The sequence below is a fragment of the Monodon monoceros genome, unplaced genomic scaffold (assembly GCF_005190385.1).
Source record: "Monodon monoceros isolate NGI ecotype Baffin Bay Population unplaced genomic scaffold, NGI_Narwhal_1 Super_Scaffold_1, whole genome shotgun sequence".
Classification (NCBI taxonomy): Eukaryota; Metazoa; Chordata; class Mammalia; order Artiodactyla; family Monodontidae; genus Monodon; species Monodon monoceros.
The window spans coordinates 76,319,721-76,342,874 of record NW_021703765.1 but is presented as its reverse complement, the minus strand read 5'-3'; the positions used below and the strand labels follow the sequence as shown (position 1 = coordinate 76,342,874).

Sequence of the window (23,154 nt, the reverse complement as noted above, 5' to 3'; positions counted from 1 at the left end):
ACCAGCTAACATGCTTTCATTGAAATGCTATTAAAACGGGGGAAACAATCATGATCAAGTCCTTACAGTTGTAATAAATGGGAATTCAACAAAATTCTTGTACATCACATCTAACTGAATCCCTAAAGCAACTCTGTGAGGAAGGCAAGGCAAAGAGAAACCTCACCACACAGAAGGGAAACTGAAACCTAAGGCTCGGACAGGCTAAGGGGTTTGCCCAAGGTGACTCAGAGTAGGACTGTAGCAACACTGACCATCAGAAGCTCCAATGGCAAGAACTAGAAAAATCTCTTTAAATTTATAAAAATGGAATCATTTCTAGAAATATTTATTACAAAGCAGGGCAGGTTACTGGGCATGTATGGAGTCAAGCTAACACACTGCTGATAACTGCAGTGGGTTCAAATCATCTAAATTCACACACTCACAAAACCCCCTCCCCACCAGGCCTTCAGAAACTCAGGACATCTCTGTGGACCATGGCAGCTCTCAGAAGGTAATTATCTAGAGCGAGAAGAATCTTGTTTTCTTTCACAGGACTTGGCTGGTAGAGGGATGTGTAAGTAATCGCAGCGCTTAAAACCAAAAAAAAAAAAAAAAAGCCTTGTCAGTTCAGAATTCTATTTTGCAGCCTAGCAACGACCTTTAAGTGCTGCTCTAAACAGAAGCACCCCGAACACTGGGCGGGTCTCCTCTGTAAGCTGGGACTGGGAGCAGCCCGAGAGGCCGTTACCAGAAGCAGCTGCGAAAAGCCACTGGGTAAGCGTGCCTCGTACTGAACTCCACAAAGCAACTCACACTGCAAAACCCTTCTGGTTTCATTTTCAGAAATGCATGTGTACTTAAATCTTATGCCTGATGCCTACAAAGAAGGAAATGTCTCTCTTAAAATAATTCCTAAGGAAAAGACAAAGTAACTTTAACATAGCAGGATTAAAAAAAAATAAATCAGGGGAGGGTACACATGAGGTCCACTCCAGTTTTCATGATGACTGCTCTTAGGCAAATGATGAACATTTTGCTTTGGAAAACTGCAACAACTCCCTGTCAGGTATTCGCATGCTTTTCCAACAATATGATAAAAAGATTGCACGAATGCCAGCAACATCGTGCACTTACCTGGTCTCTTGGGTGACTTCAGCTGTAAGAAGAACAAAAAAATCTTAGAGAAAATCATTTCAGATACAACGTAAGGTGTCAAAGGTATAAAAGTGATTTAACAAGTAGCAATGAGAACAAAATAAAGCAGAAAACCCACATCAAGCCTACACTTTCAAATGAATCAAAAAAATCGAACTGTACCTTATTTAACGTTCTCAGATCCTCCATGATCTGTTCATCTGTTAACAAATAGTTTAGCTGGGGTGTTCAGAGTTAAAGGAACGTGTCTGAAAAGGATGGCTGCCAAGCAAATAGAAAGAAACAAAATGGTGCCAGGGTTTGAGAATCTACAAAGTGAGAGTCTGTTCCGCCATGTTTCTACAGGTTGCCTCTTGGAACTTTTTGATCTTCCTACTAAATGTCATGGAGCCAGGTATCTAAAAGAATTCACATCCCCCGCCATGTTACAAACTTCTATGGTAAGAAGGTGAAATGAGACTCCATAGGTAACTACAACAACAATGAGAGCCCAGGCCACAGTAAAGAACTTCATCCTCAATGTGTGAAGTGCTTTTGTTCCAAAGATCTGAGACTTCCACACAGGTACAGGATTAATCTTGCCTGACAGCTTCAATTCTCAGTGGATAAGATGAAGGGAACGTGAAGTTATGCCCCTTCCTCGTGGCAGACAAATAACAAAACCATTTTGTACAAATGGCTATTTATTATCTCCTCGAGACGATGGAAACAACACTCCCCCATGTGTCCCCTTCCCATTCCCACTGTTATGATTAAAGGGGCTTCTTGATGTCCGACTGAGATCTTTTGCTTTAATTAAACAACAGTTTGCAATCCACTGTTTGGGGGACATAGCTGACTGAAGTACGAAAGGCAAGTATTACGGTCCTCATTTCACAGATGGGAAAATCTAAGGCACATGAATCTCCCAGTGAGTGTCAAAACCAGCACAGAGTCCCTTTCCAAATAACTGCTGTCTATAAATTCCTCCCACTCAAAGCAGTAACAATTGAGGACTCCAATCATAAAATGGCCATCCCCTACCTCCTGGATAAATACATGTGCTTTCCAGCCAAACATGACAATTTCTGAAGGACCACGGCCATGTGTATTCTATCGGATGGAAAAGCAAAGGATTCAACAGTCTAAAGGAAGAAAAGTGATTAAGGCTTGATGCAACGGATATCAGGAGCAGGTTTTCGTCTCTTGTCTGGGATGGGGACAGGATCATTTGGTCGCCTCCGCAACTTTCTGGTCATGATGGGTTTCACTTCCATAGAATCTGTGGCAAGAATGGAATGGGTGAATCTATCCAACTCCAACCTGAAGTCAGCAAGAATTTGCAGTGTAAGAATATCGGCCCCAGAGCCACCCAATCAGAAGTGTTTTATCGGGGACGTCTGGTCCACACATGGCCCGAGTCAGACACCGTATCAGACTTTCGAGGGGTCTGTGCTCAGGAGACTCAGACCTGCTGACCTAAGAGCACACCCCTCTCTGAGACACAGCCCCGCCCTGCAGCCTTCCACTGCAGCCACGGCTGGCATCTCTCCGGCTCCCTGGAAACTAGAAATTTTCCTCTCCCTCCCTCAAATCAAGAGGCCACAGAGCAGTAGGCTCTTGGGATCGGAAGGAACCTTTGGGTCATCTCTAATTCCCGCTGTTCCCACAGAGAGTGGGTAAACTAGAGCCCACCGGCATGAAAGGCCCTTTGAGAGGCCTCTGGCCTCAGGCCCAACATTTTTACATGAGATTTACAAACCTGCGCTCTTTTCATTTTACTTTATAACCTTTTGTGACTGCTTGACTATCCAGACTGATACCCTGAGGGCTCCTGAGAAAGGCCTCCTTTCTTCCTCCTCGACTCACCCCTCACCACACACTTTTCCCCGCCTGCCACCTGCAGCGGCCACACAGATCTCTCCTTCTCTCCTGCTCTGCCTCCTTGGAGTTCTTCTTGCTGGCCTGCTCCTTAGACACTGGTGCTCTGCGGGGTCCAGTCAGTTCTCAGCCTGGATCCCGGTGAATTTCCCATCACCAGTTCCAGCCCCACCCACCCCGCTGCATGGCATCCCACACCCCATGACGTCACACACTCTCCTCCAGGTTCCACATGAACCCACTTCTTCCCCATGTCTCAGGCCCCAAGGTCATCTCCCCAACGACCCACCCTTCCCGGCCGGAGCCAACTGTCATCTGTGACTTGTCTTTCTTCACCCACACATCAGACCCACCAGATAATGACACTTCTGCCTGTGAACGGCCTCTCAACTCCATCCCCTCATCACACCCTGTCTCCCTCAAAGGGATCTTCGGAAGACATGAACCGGATCATTTAGCACATCACTCTTTCTATGAAATGTTTCAATGGCTCGCCATTGGCTACAGAATAAAGGCCGTGTCTCCCTTCCAGTCTCCCTCCCTTCTCCTTCCTTCACACAGAGCCTGGGAGCAAGCTTTCAGCTATTCTGTTACCCAAGGGCACCTTACTTTCTATGGCTTCAAGCCTGTGTGTGCTGCCCTCCGCCTACCCTCCTCTTTTCTGCACAGAAACTCCTACACAACATCCTCGGAGAGCAGCTCAACACTGCCCCTGCTGTGATGGCTTCCCCGGAGTCACGCGGCCTTCCCAGTAAGCAGAGCATCTGTACAAACCCCTACCACCAAGCGCCAGCATCTGGGACACTCCCCCAGCAGATGCATGGATTCCACCCCAACGCCAAGCGATCGTTCTGGCGCACAGGAGGGGCTGGCTGCACGGGGTTTCCTGCAGAACTAGATGAGGTCAAGTCTGATGATGAGATGCAGTTAATTCATGACTACGCATCCTATGCGCAGAGCAGACAGGACAGCCTTAGGGAATTCAACATAGCCCATCCACCACGGCAACTCCCGAGACCCGAGAGGCCTTGGTTTGTGCAAACAAAGTCAAAAGGCATGTCTGCATGTTGCTCTTAAGAAGAGAAATGGGCAATACTGACTTTTCTCCCCTAGGAATGGAGGTAAAGTGACCAGAACCAGTGACCTAATGAACATTCATAAAGGTGTATTCAGAAGTGGGGACGGAAGGATGACAAACACGCACCCACCCCTGGGAAAGGGGGGCCTTCTCCCTAAAAGACACCTCTTACCCTATGCTGAGATGCCACCCTTCTCCAGTTTCTTACTGGCCGGGTGGGTGGGTATCCCTGCGGCCGCTGTGTGACATAAGGCAAGCTGTGTAAATACTCTTACGTCTCAAGTTTCCTCATCCATAAACTGGAAATATCAATAACACTTCCCTCGCAGGGTGCTGTGAAGATTACATGAGATGGTACATGTGAAGCCCTCAACATAGCGCCTGGCATAATAAGAGTTCAATCAATGCTAGTTTTTATTATCATGTTGTTAGCCAGGAAAAAAATCATACAAAGATCTTTTTGAAAAGTCAAGGCACAAAAAAAAAAAAAAAAAGTCAAGGCACAAACAGCTGGAACAGAAGTGATACACCTGAAGGAAAGTAATGTCAACAGTGAGGCTTGCAACATTCAGACCTAATTTGGAAGACCAAAGAGCACCAGAGAAAAGGCACCAAGTGTGCCCTACCCTCCAGGGGTGGGAGATGCATGATGGAAGCAAGCAAAGGTAGAGATGAAAGGATTTGGGAAAAAGCCGGTCTGACCATGGCCAAAAAACTCAGAAAAAAATAACTCCATTACTCACAAAGCAGAAAGCATAATTGAATTCTCCGCATGAGATGGTGAAAATCAATCCACATTATTGGTCTAGTCACGGTAATAACCTAATCAGTTTACCCAAAAGACTACTTCAGCACAAGGAAGGTGCTCTGAAGAAGCCGCTAAAATTAATTAGCACGTCCCCATCACCAGCCAGGAGAGTGAGTGAGGAGGGAGCAGTCCTGGCCAGGGGTCCAGGTGGAGGATGTGATTCGAGGGGAAGAGCAACATGTAAGTATCACAGCCCGGAACTACACAGTAAGATTACCTACTTAACTCACTTTGTTCCAATCCCAGCCAGATATGCATGGTCGGCTTCTACGGACGATTTTTTCATAGAAAGATGGGATGTGCTGACCACCTGGGTTTGAGTGGGCCTGGAAATTCTATTTCTCACCAGAAGAAACAGGCTGGCAGGCTGGGTTTATTTTTTATTTATTTTTAATATCTTTATTGGAGTATAATTGCTTTACAATGGTGTGGTAGTTTCTGCTTTATAACAAAGTGAATCTGCTATACATATACATATATCCCCATATCTCCTCCCTCTTGTGTCTCCCTCCCACCCTCCCTATCCCACCCCTCTAGGCGGTCACAAAGCATCGAGCTGATCTCCCTATGCTATGCGGCTGCTTCCCACTAGCTATCTATTTTACATTTGGTAGTGTATATGTGTCCATGCCACTCTCTCACTTCGTCCCAGCTTACCCTTCCCCCTCCCCGTGTCCTCAAGTCCATTCTCTACATGTGTTTTTATTCCTGTCCTGCTCCCTAGGTTCTTTAGAACCTTTTTTTTTGTTTAGAATCCATATATATGTCTTAGCATACGGTATTTGTTTTTCTGACTTACTTCATTCTGTATGACAGACTCTAGGTCCATCCACCTCACTACAAATAACTCAATTTCATTTTTTTATGGCTAAGTAATATTCCATTGTATATATGTCAGGCTGGGTTTATTAACATCTGTCTCCTGGAAGTTTGGCCAGGAGCCCCAAGGGCTCAATCTAGGTGCACTGACAAAAACCAAACTTCTGGAACTGAAACTCAGACCTTGGAGTGTGGCCACCCTGGAGAAGGCACTCCAGCAGGAAATAGCTTCCTCTCGGACATCATGCACCAAGCACAAAGCATCTCCAACTGGCTTCAACCAGAAAGCCTCCCTAATCCAGAGGACTATTTTTAGGTTTGCTTCCTGTGAATAAGTGGGGATAAAATGTGCAGAATCTAACTGAACGTCCAACAATTAAACCAGAGGCAGGGGAGCATTCGTGACAGAAAACACCAAGCAAGCGATGAGACCAGGTGCACAACTCCCCTCCACACCACTGTGTATATGTGGCCTTGAATCGTGTAAATCCTACTGGTCTGCTCTCCAGATGGGCCCGCTGGCTAAGAAATGGGAGCGCAGGATGAGGCAGTACTAAGCCACAGCCCTATGGAGACATAGTCCTGATAACGCTAATTACCTTTTAACACACAACTATGGGGTACTGGCTGGCTTTTGGCTCTGCACTTCTCAAGGCAGAGTCATTCACTCCAATAGCCCACCCGCCTACAGGGCACAGATGCAGTAAAAGCTTCACTTTAACATACTTGCACCATGAAAACAAACTCACACTTGTTTAGCTACTGAAAAAAATTAGTTGCAGGGATTCAAAGGAACATCCTTTTAAGTAAGAATGTGACAGAAAAGCCTCAGCAGAGCCGACACTGCAGCCGATGGGCAATTATCCCCAAACCAGGGGCAGCGAGCCACGGGGCTGGACTGAAGGCCAGGACCAAACCCCAGGACACCCTACTCTAATGGCAACATCACAAATCCAGGCTGCATGGTGACCACAAACAGGGACCTGAAGTGGGGGGTGGGGTGGGGGGTGTGGATAAAAATCAGGGTTAGGTCATCAGGGGCCAAACCAGGGTAGGAACGAAGGGACCAATTTCCATTAGGCCACAGCTGCTCGTAACACAGGTGCATTTCAAGAGTGAACTGATCAAGGCCCACCGCTCTGCATCCTCAACCCCATTCAATGGCCTGGATTCCACAACAGCATCATCAAGAAGGAACGTCTTGGGGACAAGCCCATCCCACCCCAAATCCAGGTCCCCTCTTCCATCCTCCCTCCCCTGACATTTGTGCGGGGCCTCTTATCCTCGCCTTGACTTCCTGCTCACTGGCACCTGTTCCGGTGAATCTGCTCCTGTATAACCACATGTGCCTCTTGATGTTTTACAATCAGTGAAAACCAGCTTGACACATCTTTACCTTCATTTATTTAGGATCCCCCTCTCTCAAAACTACCTCACACTGGGGAAAGCATGGAAACCGTCTCAGTCTTGTAACTATGAGGACGTGAGCTCCTCGAGGACAGAGACTTCCCTATCAACCTCATTCTGTGAAGCACCTGGACCACATGAGTCCACAGGATTTAGAGTCAGTATAATGCGGTGGTTAAGAGAACACGCTTGGGGCCCAAGTCTGGCTTAAGCACCACCTCACTGGGGCACTGGAGCAAATGGCTCCGTTCCTGCACTCCTGCCCCACCAAGTCATCACAGGAGTCTCAGGAGCTCAATGAGGTCACAGCTTCCCCAGCCCTTAGTGCACACTCTGCGTGCCAGCCACTCGGGGCACCATCTCCTCTCACCTCTACACCAAACCTCCACAGCGGGATCTATCGTGTCCTTGCCAAATGACAAAACTCCACCACAGAACCAAGTTCACGTCTGGGCTGGGATTCAACCACATCTGTCAGCCTTCAGCGGCAGCTGTAGTATTTTTATATTATACCTGGCTCGATGTAAACACTCAGAGCTTCTATTTGATATTATCATTACTCATGCCTCCCGCTATGAATCCAGTAACATCTTTTTTTTTTAACTATTTATTTACTTATTTATGGCTGCATTGGGTCTTCGTTGCTGTGCGCGGGCTTTCTCTAGTTGCAGCGAGCAGGGGCTACCCTTCGTTGCGGTGTGCAGGTTTCGCATTGCGGTGGCTTCTCTTGTTGCAGAGCACAGGCTCCAGGCACGTGGGCTTCAGTAGTTGCGGCTTGTGGGCTTTAGAGCGCAGGCTCAGTAGCGCTCCCATGGGGCGCATGGGATTCGTTGCTCTGCGGCATGTGGGATCTTCCTGCACCAGGGCTCGAACCCGTGTCCCCTGCACTGGCAGGCAGATTCTTAACCACTGCGCCACCAGGGAAGTCCCCTGAATCCAGTATCTTCTAAAGGAACCTCACAGGCTTTACTGAGGTCATGAATAACTTCCACAGGGGCCTGAAGGTTGAAAGATGCCCCTGGTGAGGCAAGAACTTAAAGATGAAGTGGCAGTTAGTCGGGCGGTTGGCAGAAAGGAGAAAAGGTGACTGGCGTAAGGTAAGAGGACACATGAACTAAAAATGATAGAGTGCCCCACGTTTTCAAGCTCATGAAGCTCTCGTTGATTACTGAGGTTACTGAGAACCGTGGCCTCAACTGCAGAGAAAAGTCACCCTCAGGTAATTCTACCTATAACCTCACTACTCCAAGTGTGGTCTGACCAACAGCATCACCAGCCCCGGAGAGGTGGTTAGAAAAGCAGGATCACTGGCTCCACCCCAGACCCCCTGAACCAGAATCTGCATTTTATCAAGACCCCCGGCTGACTCACACACACATTCAAGGTGGGGGAATCACCGACCTATAATCCATCCCAGTTCCTCTGCTGACAGTACACCTTTCTGCCTGCACAACCCAGCTGTCCCAGGTTCTCCACCAGTGGCTCAGGCGGTGAAGAGAACGTCCCACCAATTCCCACAGATGGCTGGAAAGGCGGAAATCCTGTTTGGACAGAGCAGGTCACTGGGTACGCCTGTTTCCAATGTGTTATCTGGTTTAAGCTTCTCATCGGCCTCATACTCCACTTTGTTTTTCAAGAGATCTTCATGTTGAATTGGAGAAGGAGATTTTAGGAAGTATGTTTTCTGGGCAGAGCTAGGCAACACTGATACTGGGCATCAATCCACAGAAGTGAAATCAGTCACTCGGTGAGAGGAAGGAAACCAGACCTTTAAGTCGACACCGTAACAGCACCATCTGTGGAAGCGCTCATTATCCTTCTAGCTCCAGTGCCTTCTCTTTAGGCGCTCCATCATTACCTTGGCAGTGCTTTCCATACCAAGGGTACCAAACGGCTTGAGGAAGGACATCGGTACCTTTAATGCCCATGGCTATAGCTTTAAGCACTTCTGTAATCTATTTTACTGCATCACAAATGACTTCCGTGCATTTATTTGTCTTTTCTACCCTGGCAGGTTTGGCCGCTCAAGTCACTGAGGATGCCTACTGTCCCTGTTAAGATTCCAGCTGTAAAACTGCCTGGCCAAACAACGTCTATCGCTTGTCAATAATTAGGCTGCCAAATCACAGGTGAGGTGATGACAGCCTTCCCCGCAGATGGAAAGGGAGCAGCTATAAACTGACAATATTTCCCACCAGCCTAATGAAGGCTCTGAGCATCTGGTGGCTCTAACGGAAAGCGATGAGGCGTCAATGCCAGCCGGAGCCACCGTCGGAGAAGATGGTGTGCAGGTCAGAAAACAGGCACACCGACTGGGACCGGACAAGGTACCAATGTGCTTGCAGTTTAATTAAAAAAACATTTCAACAAGAATAAGACGGTGCTGTTCTGAAGATGCTGTTTCAGCATCCATTCTCACCAAAACACATTTCTGAGCCACTGTCAGTGGTCTGCAAGGAATTCATTCCTTTTGCCAAGTCTTTCAATGAGGACGGTGTAGCAGAAGAGAGATTTTTCAAGAGTCAGACCCCTACTTTAGACGCAACCACACGATCATCAGTGCATCGTGGGGACTGGAGCTAGAAGTTTGTGTCAATGGGAGGTCCATGTTAGCTAACAGCACCAGAAATACCAAAGGGGAAATACAGCTCTTAACTGTTACTTTTAGTTTCAAAGTCAGCCCCAAGGACTTACATAACAACAATGTATTTCTTAAGGACCCCGACAAAAATCAGACATGCCAGAACCCCAGGACCTTCTGAACATGATTATAAGAGTGAAATTTTGGGGTGTGCCGAAGGCATGTCACTTACATACTCAAGTGACAAACTCACCACTGACGTGCTTTGCGATATTTGCTGATGGAAAGAAATTTTGCCAAGTTCCAAAATAGCTAGTTCAAGCCAATTCCCATCCTGTACCCTTCTCAGCATTGTTGGTCTACATATGGCAACAGAAGAGGCAGCCCATATTGCCTCTCCCTTAAACTTGCCTACAACCTGCTGAGTTCCCATATGCGGATGACTGAATCCTAGAAGGCTAGGGAGGGACTGGCTCCGAGTCTAACGTAACTTTCCTGCCTTTACAAGAGAACAGTTCAGTTTAGCTCTCCCAGCTGAAATGGTAACAACTCTTTCTGAAATGTTCACAGTAACACCTGGGGCGAAGGGATCTAACAGCACAGATGACACAGCCAAAGCCTCTGTTCTCACACCCAGGTCAAAGGAAGACAATGCTTTTTCCATAATGAAGGTAGAACGAAAAAAACAAGCAGAGGGATTCCTACCACCACAGAGGGACCAGGGTAATTTGTGAATATAACCAAGATAGGAATGGCAGTCGACCCAGGAATTACATTAAATAAAGCATAAGCCTGAAGTTGCAGTCATTATTAAAGATCTACCCTTTAATTTACCCAGCGTCTGTTATGTACAGGGCCCTGTACTAGGCACTCGTATTTCTAACCACAGTCTTGTGAGATAAGATATGATCAGCCCCATTTTACAGAGGGGGAAATTGGCTCAGAGGGGTTAAGTGGCTTGACTGAAGTCACACAGCCAATACAAGACAGAGCTAGAACTCTGACCCACCGTATGAAAGCCCACCCTCCTTTCAGCTCACTCTGTTCTGCTGAGGAACCAACAGGAGTCAGCACCGGAGCACCGCCCTCCCCCCAGGGTCCCCCTCGGGTCTCCCAGGACCCTGCTCTGTGGTGCTTTCATACCTCCAGTCAGTTCCATCGTTAGCTTTTCATTTTCAATCATTTTCTTCTTTTCTTCTAGCTCGGCAATCAGGTTCTCTTTCAGCTCAACCTTCTTGTCTTCAAATTCCTTCACTGCCGCCTTCTTTTCTTTGATGTAATTTCTTTCCACTTGTTCAGTCTGAGCAAAAGAGAAACACAGGCTGGGGCTACATGACCCTGGCAGCCAGGGCTCCAACACAAAGCCTGGCTCTGTGCACAAGCACAGAGGAAATACGTTTACTAGAAAGAAGAGAAACAGCTGCAGTCAACACACCAACTTTCAGAAACAGGGTGTCTGGGAGCAAGTTTTCCAACGAATGCGTGAAACTGAACCACACTTCTGGTTTTTATGTGCATACCTCACTCGTGACTCAGATCTATTTCCTCTCTTCCACATCTTATATTTTATGGATTGTATGTGAAAACAGAATGTAAGTTTCTCAGAAACAGTAAATAAACCCTCTTGAAGACACAATTTCGAAGAAAATAGTACATTCCAGATGAAATACCTATATTTAAAATAGTTACAGGATACCAAGTCAAGACGGCCTGAGTTACTCTATTTCTTTTTTGATGCTTACAGTAAGATAAAGGCCAATGAGAGGACAGGATCACTTCTTAGGTGCCTGAACCCCGAGGTACCCAAACCCTGAAATTATACTGAGTAAAATAAATGCGTACGCATCCATTTTCCAAATCTCACTGTTGCATTAAGTGAAGAACAAGGGGGCTCCTGGTGGGCTACGGCTGTGGACCCTGTGACCCCCTGGGCTGTGGCCGCGTGTGTGGCACTGACTTCAGTCCTAACACCGTCTCTCATAACGCGGCTTTGATAAACTATGACCCCACCGCACCCCACACACACACACCAGCCTCCCGGGAGCAAGCACATTACCCAAGATTCCAGCCCTCATCTCTGCCTGTAGCGCCGCACCTCACATGCAACCAGCACTCAGACGTCTGCTGAGTGAAAGATCTTAATCCATCTTTCCGACCCAACCAGGGTTTCAGCTGTAAAACGGAGCCAATTCAGAGACCAGGCTGCTTTGAGGACCAATATAACAAACTATTAGGCCATTGTAATTCAGACATACTCCCAAATGGCTTTAATGTGAGATAAGCGTCCACAAGAAAGCGGTCAAGTGTGAGTATCCCCTAGCCCCTCTGTGATAAGCAGAAGCTGCCCAACCAACAAACGAATAGATGGAATTTCTGAACTGAGACCAAATGTCCTTTAGTCAAACAGAACACTGATGGAGGCTTCCGGGGGGCTTCCCAGCTGTCTATGTGGTAACGGAAGGAAAGGCCATTGGATCGGTTGGGAGAGCAAGATTCCAGTCTCAGAAAGAGCCTGCAAGCCCAGAAGACCCGTGGTACTTACTTCCAGCTGGAGGAAGAGTTCTGAAAGAGATAAAACATGCAATTAGATTCACCAGGCTATGCCACCTTTCTAGACAGTGACGTTAGGATTCTTTTAGAAGCAGTAATTGCTTTCTGAAAACACGGCTGCAAGGAGAAAATGTTTCCGTCAGTAAGCTGCTGATATATGTGAAGGGGTAGGATGCGAGAAGCATGCGTGTCTAGTTAAAATCTGACCCTGAACAGAATGCGCTCTGGCAGCTCTGCCCAAGGGTGAAAGCGAGCAGGAACCAAACTGCCCTGGCGAAACCAGTAAGAGCTAGAAGCTAGCCCTTCTTCCACTCAGTACACACCCTCAGCAGTCCTGCAGGGCAGGGAGAAGGAGCAATGCAGTTACTCCAGAAGCAGAGGCAACATGGATATTTTTAAAGCCCCTCGCACAGGGCTCTGCGTGGTGAGGAAGGGCATTCCCCAAGCTTTCAGAGTGCAGAGGTCCCGAGCCCTCCTGCGGCTCTGCTCACACCCAGGCCTCCACCTGCGATGTCCTCTGGTCTCTGACCGCAACTCAGTGTTTCAGACTACTGCAGCCTCCTCCTTGAGGCCTTTTCTGAGGCCCCTTCGCTCACCAAGCCCCTCTCAGACACCTCAGAGTATCCACTGCCCGGTATCAGCAGCTTACTGAGCACCCACTGCGCGGCAGATCAGCGCCTGTTTACTCAGCAGCTCCCCGACCTCTCGACTCTAAGGTCCTGTGCACACTGAGCATGTGGAACCAAACAGGTCCACGGCTTCTTTTCGGGGTGACATCTGAGCTGCTGCAAACGGTCCACAAAGACTGTTGGTGGAGCGGTAACTCCAGGGGGTACTGTTCCCATCTAACCATGGTCTCCTTTGCAGACCCGAAGGATCCTATGGATCCATCCCGCCATAAAAGAGCACATATGCACAGTCACACATAAAACCTTGAGAGTTTCAAGAACTCGAGATGAAGAATCTAGACATCCATCAACTGCTGAATGAGAAAATTGAGGAAAACAGACCAGCCACTCACTATTTTCTAACCCCCAGAAATCCTCATCACCTTGGCACCGGGAACCGTGAGGCACACGAGCCCAAGTGCACCCAGCCCAACACACTCACTCCTGACTGCTGCAGACCCGTACCCGTGTGAACGGGCCAGGTATCTGAAGTCTGCGCCATTCGGAGACTTCACCTCTGCACCAGCAAGTCAAGCGACACGTAGCACTCTCGGAGGTGGTGGTTGTTTCAAAGCAGCCAGACGCCAGACACAACAAGAGCAGGTGGATCAGCTCCACACGAAATGTGCTTTTTGAAGCTCAAGGTGTGACTGATTCAGGAGCCCCTCTGCATTTTCACCTGGGGGCAGGGGTGGTGGGGATGTTTATGAAAGACACCGAGCACAGGATTGAGGGTAGAATTCAGAAAGACAAATCAACACTCACCCTGCAGTTCTCACTTAAAAGAAATGGCTCACATCAATTTTCTTTCCCTCCTTACATCTCAAACCAGTTCCACGAGATATCAGCAGCGCTCTCTCCAAATGGGGAAACTGAGGCTCCAAGAGCAGAAGCGTGCTAAAAGGCTTAAGCCCTTAAGGGATGGGAGGAAGCCCTCAACCTGGGACCTCAGCCTCGACAGCACCACCCCCTTTCCCTGCTGAAAAGGGGCTCCAGGAAGAAGGCTGAGGATTTTAAAGATGCCTGAGGAGATGCCTCAGGAACTTAGAGAGGGGCAGGGAGAGGGGTGCTGGGTCGCCACAGCAGCTCTATCGCCCACCTTCCCTGCAGCTCCTTTTCTGTGCCTTGATGGACATGGGCATCTACTCACTGGAGGAAACAAAGAAGGGTTCCATCCACAGAAAGCTGGAAAGTCAATGGATCGGAAAGTGAAAGGACAGCAGCCTAAGGCCACTCACTGGGGAAGAAGATGAACAGTCCTACATAAGTGCAGCTTTGGAGTCTCTCTTCCCCCAAACTCGCCCCACAATGGGATAGCTGAAACACGTTTTGGAGAATGGCTCTTCTGGCCACATTACGTCCCAATCGATGATCAGCCAAAGGAGGAAAATTTGACGAGGATTTATTTCCAGTTAAGAGAGGGCCTCACCTGCATTTCGTATCCTCTCTTTGTACTGCTGATCTAGTTTTTTCATCCTCTTCTGATATTCCTGTAATGTACCTGATTGAGATTTACAAAATAGTTACTATGACGATCAAACTGCTCTACATTTTGGTTTTCTAGCACCGACACAGAATGTTTTAAATAACATTAGAGTAAAACACACACCACGGAAAGGCACCCGTGAGTAGAGGTAACTTGGTTCCCAAGCAAGATGCAGAGCAGAAACCCCAACCGGTGGCTTTAAGACCCCCTAGCAAGCGAGGAGTAGGAGAAAGCTGCACCCATCCACCAGCGACGCTCATCCGTCGCTGCTCGCTTCGGCCTGTGGGCCCCCCTTTCCTGGAGAAAGCTCAGCCTCCCTCAGTAAGGTCTGCATCAGTGCCACCCAGTGGAACCTGCTGTGCGACGGTGGAAATGGTCTACTTTGCCTGTCCAGTATGACAGCCCCGAGTCACATGTGGCTATGAGCACGTGAAATGGGGCTAGTGCAAGCCAGGAACGGAAATGTTAAATTTATTTAATTAAATTTAAATAGCCGCGTGTGGCTACTGACATTACTGGACAGCTCAGTATAGCATCTGAGCAAATGGCTCTTCCCTGAGCAACTAATAATGAGGGTCCCAGTTAGCGTGGGAAGTGTCTTCGGATGACAATGCTTCAGTGGGCTATATATACAAATTTTTTATTATTAATTAATTAATTAATTTTTGGCTGCGTTGGGTCTTCGTTGCCATGTGCGGGCTTTCTCTAGTTGCGGCAAGCAGGGACTACTCTTTGTTGCGGTGCACAGGTTTCGCATTGCGGTGACTTCTCTTGTTGTGGAGCACAGGCTCAGTAGTTGTGGCTCGTAGGATCTAAAGTGCAGGCTCAGTAGTTGTGGCGCACCGGCTTAGCTGCTCCACAGCATGTGGGATCTTTCCAGACCAGGGCTCGAACCTGTGTCCCCTGCATTGGCAGGCGGATTCTTAACCACTGCGCCACCAAGGAAGTCCCCAGTGGGCTATGTTAATGGTATCTTTTTCAAAATCCCCCACTCAACCCTGCCAGGCACACCTTACAGACCTGCTAGAGTAGGACGTATTTCTTTCTCTGGCAATACTTCCATTACCATCGGAAGAAAAACTAAAACAAAGGTGTGTGATTGCAAGTCACAGGAACATGTTTCACTATGAAGGAGAAATCAATATAAGATGGGCTGCTCCAAGCAATGGAAGTACCTCATGGAGAAGCAGTTTCAGTGCCGGGGACCCCACAGAAGCAAGCCGAAGAGCTACTGACAGCAGCCACCGACGCTGGGCTGTCACCGGGTGCCCAGCGGTGCTGGTCGCCCCTCACACACAATCTCACCTGCCTCTAGTTTCTTCATTTCACAGATTAGAAGACAAATTAAACAAGAGACAGTGAAATGCCCAAGACAAATTAAGCAAGAGACAGTGAAATGCCCAATTTCAAATTTCTAGAAAGGAGTGCAGGTGGGATTCAAGCCCACGACAGGAATGGAGAGTCTGTGCTCTTCACCCAGTGCTGAACTGCCTCTGACAGCAAACAGCCTTGGACAAGACACGACCCACTTGTAGTTTACAAAGTAAAAAGAGAAAACACGGTGAGAACGACCCACAGCTTGTTAGCATTCCGTTTCGAAAGAACAGTACAATTATATTTATCCTTAGTAACAGCATCTCTCCTAAAAACAGCCAGCTTTAGGCATGGCGGTTTCCAGTTCTTGCTCTGCAGAAGGCCTTAACTGAGATTGCAAAAAAAGTCTGAAAACTGCCACTTTACTGACTGCTAAAATCAGCCAGACCAAATTTTAAATCACTCCCACTTCACTGAGAAGTGAAATACCCTGATTTCAAAGGTGTATGATATTAGGAAGTATGTTTAGGAAAGAAGGATTAAATCACACACCAACCTTCTTGCAGTTGTTGCAACTGTCTCTTGAGAGAAGCCAATTTATCCTGATACATCCTGTAAAAAAAAAAAAAAAGGAAAGCCACACTCAGAGACAAAAACATCCAATACCCAATTCAATAATAATCTACATGCAGAAATTACCTGGGCTTTTATGGAAATGTCATTAATGTCCCTTAGGGAGAGAGAAAACTAAAGTCTGCTGGTGGTTTAAAATGTGCCCACAGCTAAAGGGATCAGAAAGGGACAAGGATTCTGTGGTTTGAATGGTATCCCAGCTTTGCAGATTCTCCGGTGTTCTCTCACCTTTAGAGAATCAGTCTAAAATCTACAAATACGAAGACATGCAAGTTTAAATAAATAAATGACAATGATAAACACAGTTAGGCAAGAACACACACAGAAAGATTGGAAGTGTGAAGCCATTTTCTTGGGGATTCAGAAGCGTGACATACACACGAAAACGAAAACGTAAAAAGTGTTAAATGCAGGTCTCATATCAACTCTACAATCAGATCATAAGTTCCAAAGAAGTAAGACTACGCTTCCAGCATATTTTTCTATATGGATAGCACTGCTGTGTAAGCACTACGTTAATAAACCTTCACGTCATTTTTAAAAACACTTCTCTTTTATGATCAGAGAAATGACAGCAATTCAGTAACAAAATGCAGGATTTACTTGCAGCCCCAGTGGGATAAGAACACACAGTACACACAAAGCAAAAGAACCTGGCATGTTTTCATCCCCCTCATGCTGAATGGATTATAGGCAATTATATACCCTGGTAAGTCTGTTTGAATGGTGGATTTCACACGTCAGTCACGTTTCAGCAATATTTTCGCTTCTACCAGAAAAACACCCCCTGGGATTCCCTGGTGGCGCAGTGGTTGAGAGTCCGCCTGCCGATGCAGGGGACACGGGTTCGTGCCCTGGTCTGGGAAGATCCCACATGCCGCGGAGCGGCTGGGCCCATGAGCCATGGCTGCTGAGCCTGCGCGTCCGGAGCCTGTGCTCCGCAACGGGAAAGGCCACAACAGTGAGAGGCCCGCGTACCGCAAAAAAAAAAAACCCCAAAAACCCCAATTTCACAGTGACAGAAACAGGACTTGCAACCAGTCCAACAGGTAACTGGCACAACAGCCTCTCAATTACTCCAGTAAGGGCTGCAAACACAACCTGTCTGTCTACAGGCTGAGGAAGAGTAGGCAGAATCTGAGAATTACACGGAAGGCCTTTTTTGTTTTTTGTTTTGGCTGCGTTGCCCAGCATGTGGGATCTTATTTCCCTGATAAGGGATGGAACCGTGTCCCCTGCATTGGAAGAGTGGAGTCTTAACCACTGGACCACCAGGGAAGTCTCAAGGCCTGATTCTTTTAGGGAGAATGCTGATGCTTTCAATGCTCATCTTGAATCACAGAGAGCATTCAATTTTAATCAGAATTATTTTCTACACCATCAAATATTAAGGGGTACGTTCACTTAAACACACCAAGTATAGGAGAGGGAAAGGATGAGTAAGCTGCACACAGGAAGTCAGTATTTGGAACCCAATATTTAATTTTTTTTTTTTTAATGTGAAGAACACTGGCCAGAGGGGGGAAATGGTGTTTAATTTTCCGTAATTTTCCACCACAGTGAGTGTGCCAGACTACGTCTTTGAATTCTTACTCGGTCTTTGAAAGAGAGTATTAACAGATTCAAGAAGTAAACAACAACAACAAAATTCAGATTTGGAAAAAGAATAGGTATGTAAAAATACATCTCAAATGGGTCCAGGTAAGTCAGTAAGAAGCCTGGAGAGAGTACAAGTAAAATAAAAAGCCAGCACAGTTTCAGGGCTGAAGCCGTGAGAAAAATCACATCAATTATTAAAGCAATCCTTTATTTGGCACTGGGCAGATCTAGCTGAGCTTCCCCTTTGGACTCCAAAGCGTGAAAAGGATGACAGAATCCAGATGATGGTCACAAAACATTCGTGTATACGGAAAACATTCTATAAGGAAAGGAATGTGGATCATCCAGTTTGATGGTAAAGAATTTAAAAAACAGAATCAAGATCCTCAAAATACATTCCACACATACTTATCAGATCTCTGTTACACTGTCTTGCCCATAAGTTTCCGATTAGAGGGAGTGGTTTTAGTTTCTCTGAGGTGTGGCTCTGCTGGAGGCCTGGGTGCAGATGCGGGTAAGGGGAAAGGGCACTGGAGGAGTCAGGAGCCCTGCTCTCCAATCCTGGTCTCCCTGAGCTCTCCGGGCGTCGCCGTCCAGCTAGTAGTCAGTGCTCAGGGGTCACGCCCATCTAAGAACCAAGGAGCTGTGAAACACCATTTCCCCCCTCTGGGCAGTGGTCTTCACATTAAAAAAAAAAAAAAAGGCAAGGGTTCTCTCCTGTTACATGGCCTTATTTCCCAGGAACATTTCCCTCCAGATTCTTTCTAGCCTTCCCTCAAAAGATTCTTATCACAGGAAGAGTGATTAAATGTGACAAATTTAAAGGGGGGAAATTGCACACATATGCATGGTCTTTGGAAGCACTACGTGAAAACCATACATACGAAATCCCTATTAAAGATGCCCTTGTCAATTCTGTATTCCAAAGAAGAAATGTAAAAACCATACTCACTGTTCCTTCATTTCTACATAGTCTTCTTCATCATGCTTTGCCAGGTCAGTTTCGCTAGCATCCTCAGTGTCTGTGTAAAAAATTAGGCAAGATTTGTTAAAATCGTAATTCGTAGAGTTGGTATCACCTGACACAGTGACACTTCACAAACTTCTATAAAATGAATTTATACTCAATGCAGGCCATCAATGAAAAATATTACATCTAATTACTTCAGAAAAGAAAACGCCATTTCCAACTTGTACACAGCCAGATTTATCCAAAGAGCCTGCCTTTATCTGAAGTGCAGCCAGAGAACAGAGTGCATAAGACACAGGTGGTCACAGTCAAGGCTGCAACTTCAGAAGGAACAACGCTGGCAGTTCAGTTAAAGGGTATGTGGGTGTTAAGACTGGAAAACTACAGGCAGCAAGCCCTGCTCACTACTCCTAAACAACCTAATATGTACATTCTCTTCTGGTAAATGCCAGTTTGAACCCCTAAAGGATTTTACATCATATATACAAAGGAGAATCCAAAACAATTAAAGGAACTCTAATAACCGAAATATTTTCAAAGGGAGAGGGAACAAGACAAGAAGATCAAACAGAAACTGTTTCAGAACACTTTAAACATTGTTTTTAATTTTTTTAACATCTTTATTGGAGTATAAATGCTTTAAAATGTTGTGTTACTTTCTGCTGTATAACAAAGTGAATCAGCTATACATATACATATATCCCCATATCCCCTCCCTCATGTGTCTCCCTCCCACCCTCCCTATCCCACCCCTCTGGGTGGTCACAAATCACCGAGCTGATCTCCCTACGCTATGCGGCTGCTTCCCACTAGCTATTTTACATTTGGTAGTGTATATATGTCCATGCCACTCTCTCACTTCGTCCCAGCTTACCCTTCCCCCTCCCCGTGTCCTCAAGTCCATCCTCTACGTAAACATTGTTTTTAGAATAAGCAAACGGCTGGAGTGTCTACCTAACTTCAACAGTCCTACTTGAGGGGGGGGAACAAAAATCAATTTTTGCTTCACTACTCCCCCTTGTGGGCATTAAAAAACAGTACAAGTGATTCACATTCAAATTCTCTGGTTAAGCCTTGTCTTCAAATGTAGTTTAACCAGATTGTAATTCATTTCTTCAATTTTGTATCTTCACATACATATGACTTTTTTTTTTTTTTTGCAGTACGCAGGCCTCTCACTGTTGTGGCCTCTCCCGTTGTGGAGCACAGGCTCCGGATTCGCAGGCTCAGCGGCCATGGCTCACGGGCCCAGCCGCTCCGCGGCATGTGGGATCTTCCCGGACCGGGGCACGAACCCGTGTCCCCTGCATAGGCAGGCGGACTCCCAACCACTGCGCCACCAGGGAAGCCCACAGCTGACTTTTTAAAGGTTGTTGCAGACTCAATCCTCCACCTACCTTTCCCCCTCCTTCAGTGAAGAAGCCGACCCAGAGCAGTCACGTGCCAGCCAGCCACAGTACTTGGCACTTGGGGAACTGAGATGAATAAAACATACTCCTGATTCCAAACAGCTGGCCTAGCTTTTATTCCACGGCCCTATTTTGTTCACCCATATGTTCATCTCTTTTTATCTCCTCTTTTCTTCTCTCTCGCCCTTTCGTGTTTCCTCATCTTTCTCCTCCTGCAGCCAGCTCCTTCCTCCATTCCAGTGTTCCTCAAACTTACCAAGCTTATAAAGCCCAGTTTGAAAAGCCAGGCTCTCAGAGGCAGTAATCATAATGTAAAGAGTGTGGAACTGAAAACACAACAGCTGAGGACCATTAAGCAAATCCCTATCTCCCACCCCCCAACCCCGTGCCTGTTTCCCCAATGGTGAAAACTTGAGTATTAGACCAAGGACCAAGCCACATGCTTTACGCCTATATCTCATTTTATTCTCGCACCTACGCTAGTAAGTAGGTACTACTGACAGCCTCACTGCAGTTGGCGAAACTGGGGCTCGGCAAGCTAAGTATTATAAATTGTCTAATATTAAGCTGGGTTCAGTGAGCCAAATTTACACCTAATTCGATTTGCCTGGTTCCAGCCCTCGTACTTTTAACCAACCTGTCCCGCACTGCCCAAAGTAGGGCTGACTTAAGCATTTCCCCGGGGTAGGGGGCGAGAGGCACCTTGGTAACTAGAAAGCTAAACCGGGCTTTGCTCTGAGCCTCTCAGGAACTAAATAGAGAGGAGTACTCCGTGGACCCAATGAATGGCTTTCTCATTCCAACCAGTGAAGACCTGAGGTTCAGAGACAGCTGGGGGAAGAGGGGCAGAATCTTAAAGGGACCTAGAGCTCTGACAACAGCTTCTTAAGGCCCTTCTCCGCATAACTGTAGGGATAAAACGTCCTCAGGGCTTCGCCTTCCACAGCACCTGTCGGGATAACTTCCGGGAGCCGCGCTCCTCCCGGCGGCCCCTCTAGCCGCCCCCAAACCCCAGAGGTCGCCCCGCCCCTCTCCCAGGCAGCCCCACCCCCTCCCACTGCTGTCCCATCCCCGCCCGGGGTTGTCCGGCCCGCGGGAAAACGTACCTTCGTCCGACTCGCGGCCCCGGCAGCTGCGCTCGTCATCCTCGGCGCTCTCCAGCTCTTCGTCCTCCTCGGGGTAGTACTCCGGAGCCGGCGGCGCTCCAGCTGGGGCCGGAGCTGGAGCTAACAGCCCCGCAGCACTCATGTCGCCTCTGCCCGCAGCTGAGCGTGCCACCCGGGATCCGCGGCCGCGCGCCCTGCGGACTCCACGTCCGCGAGGCAGCGCCCGAGGGAGCTGCCAACTCGAAGAGCCGGAGCCGCAGCTACCCGTTCCCTGTCTTCGCCAAGCTCCGCCCCGCGCGCTCGCTCTCGGCAACGGGGACCTCGCGCCGGCGGCGACTTCCGGGTCGGGAGCTGCCCGAGGACCGCCTGACTCTGCTATCCTAGAGGGAGTAGAGAGGCCGCCTGACGCCCCCTTCGCCTTAACCCCATCTCCTTCATCGCCGTCTTTAAAATCCTCAACGGGTAGCGGAGAAAGGCGGAGACAGGCTCTCTGGAGTTAGGCAAATCCTTGGGTAGGCCCAACCGCGGCAAGGACCCCGAAGCTCAGAGGCCACTTCCGAAAACAGCCGCTAGGCGCCGCCTGGAGCCAAAACTAAAGAGGTTGTTTTTTTTTAAGGGACTTGGGAGGCAGAAGATTTGAAGGGCTCTTGGCAGGTGGAGGTGGTCTCTTTAATTTAAACAGGTGAACGACATGAACCATCCCATTTATAGGTCGGGAAACCTAGACATTTAGAGTTCGTGTAATCATCCCGAAGAAAAGGAGCGTGGCTCCTCCCCTGACTGATGAGAGCTTTGTTAAGAACTAAAATAAAAACGAGGATGCTAATACTCCATCCTGGGGTCAGCATAACTGTATTTTCCCAGTCTGTGGGAGTCCTTTCTTTTTGTGTAGGTTTGTTCAATACGGTATTATCCCGACTTTACAGATAAGAAAAGAGTTGTCAATTGCCTTTAAAAAAAAAAAAAAAAGCGTCCAGGCTGCCTTGTTTAGACTCTCAGACCCAGGTCCTCTACAGTACAGCTGCCTCATATTTCTCAGAATATAAATTTTTTAAAAGGTGGTTTTCCCCAATCCAATAACTTGCTAACCAACTCTCAACTGAGCAAGTGGAACATTTGCCTGCAGAAAGTTAATTAGGCTCAGGAAAGGAAGGTGCTAGCTGGTAACTTGGAAAACAAGAGAGTTGAATATCTGCATGAATTAATTTGGGTGATTATCTCTGAGTAGAAGGGGACACGGTGTTATAAGCTTTGCTTAATGAACAAATTGAGGATGTCCTTTGTCTTGGTGTGTGTAGCAAGAAAAGGGATAAGAGGGCCCAGAGATGGTTAATGGTTTGTCCAAAGTAACCCTACTCTTTACGTTGCATCCAAGTCTCCATAGAAAAACAAAAAGTAACGTACAAGCAGTAAACTTGAACACAGATGTAAAAGCCAGACTGGAACCCAGTATTCTCATTCTCAGATCCTTTGTGACCAAATTTATCTCTGAATTGGCCCCCACAGAGTCTCCTCAAAGTGAAAAAATATATTCTCATCCCGTTTATTTTAACATTTCTTATTTTCTACCTTGTTGTAATTAAAATCTTGCCTGTACTTGTGAGGGATTCTTCCTCCCAACAAAACTCAAGAATTTTCAGAATGGAATGCTGCAATGCTAAATAAGAGGCATTCTCATGGCTCCCTGTGGGTCCACCGTCAACATTTAAACTAGAATTTCAAAGCT

General features: G+C 47.3%; 1 protein-coding gene across 4 annotated transcripts in view; it reads right to left on the bottom strand.

Annotated features, from left to right (window-relative positions):
* The window catches only part of SUDS3 (SDS3 homolog, SIN3A corepressor complex component), an 86,046-nt gene extending 64,339 nt beyond the window's left edge, over positions 1-21,707 (bottom strand). For all 4 annotated transcript variants that reach the window (XM_029229042.1, XM_029229035.1, XM_029229026.1 and 1 more), the window contains exons 1-9: positions 21,429-21,707; positions 18,896-18,965; positions 16,268-16,323; positions 14,341-14,412; positions 12,236-12,255; positions 10,837-10,993; positions 2,306-2,401; positions 1,303-1,364; positions 1,120-1,141 (exon numbers count right to left, since the gene is read on the bottom strand). In XM_029229042.1, the coding sequence (XP_029084875.1) occupies positions 1,120-1,141; positions 1,303-1,364; positions 2,306-2,401; positions 10,837-10,993; positions 12,236-12,255; positions 14,341-14,412; positions 16,268-16,323; positions 18,896-18,965; positions 21,429-21,570 (697 nt within the window). In that variant the 5' untranslated portion in view covers positions 21,571-21,707. The remainder of the gene's footprint in view (positions 1-1,119; positions 1,142-1,302; positions 1,365-2,305; positions 2,402-10,836; positions 10,994-12,235; positions 12,256-14,340; positions 14,413-16,267; positions 16,324-18,895; positions 18,966-21,428) is intronic.
* Positions 21,708-23,154: the final 1,447 nt, after the last annotated feature.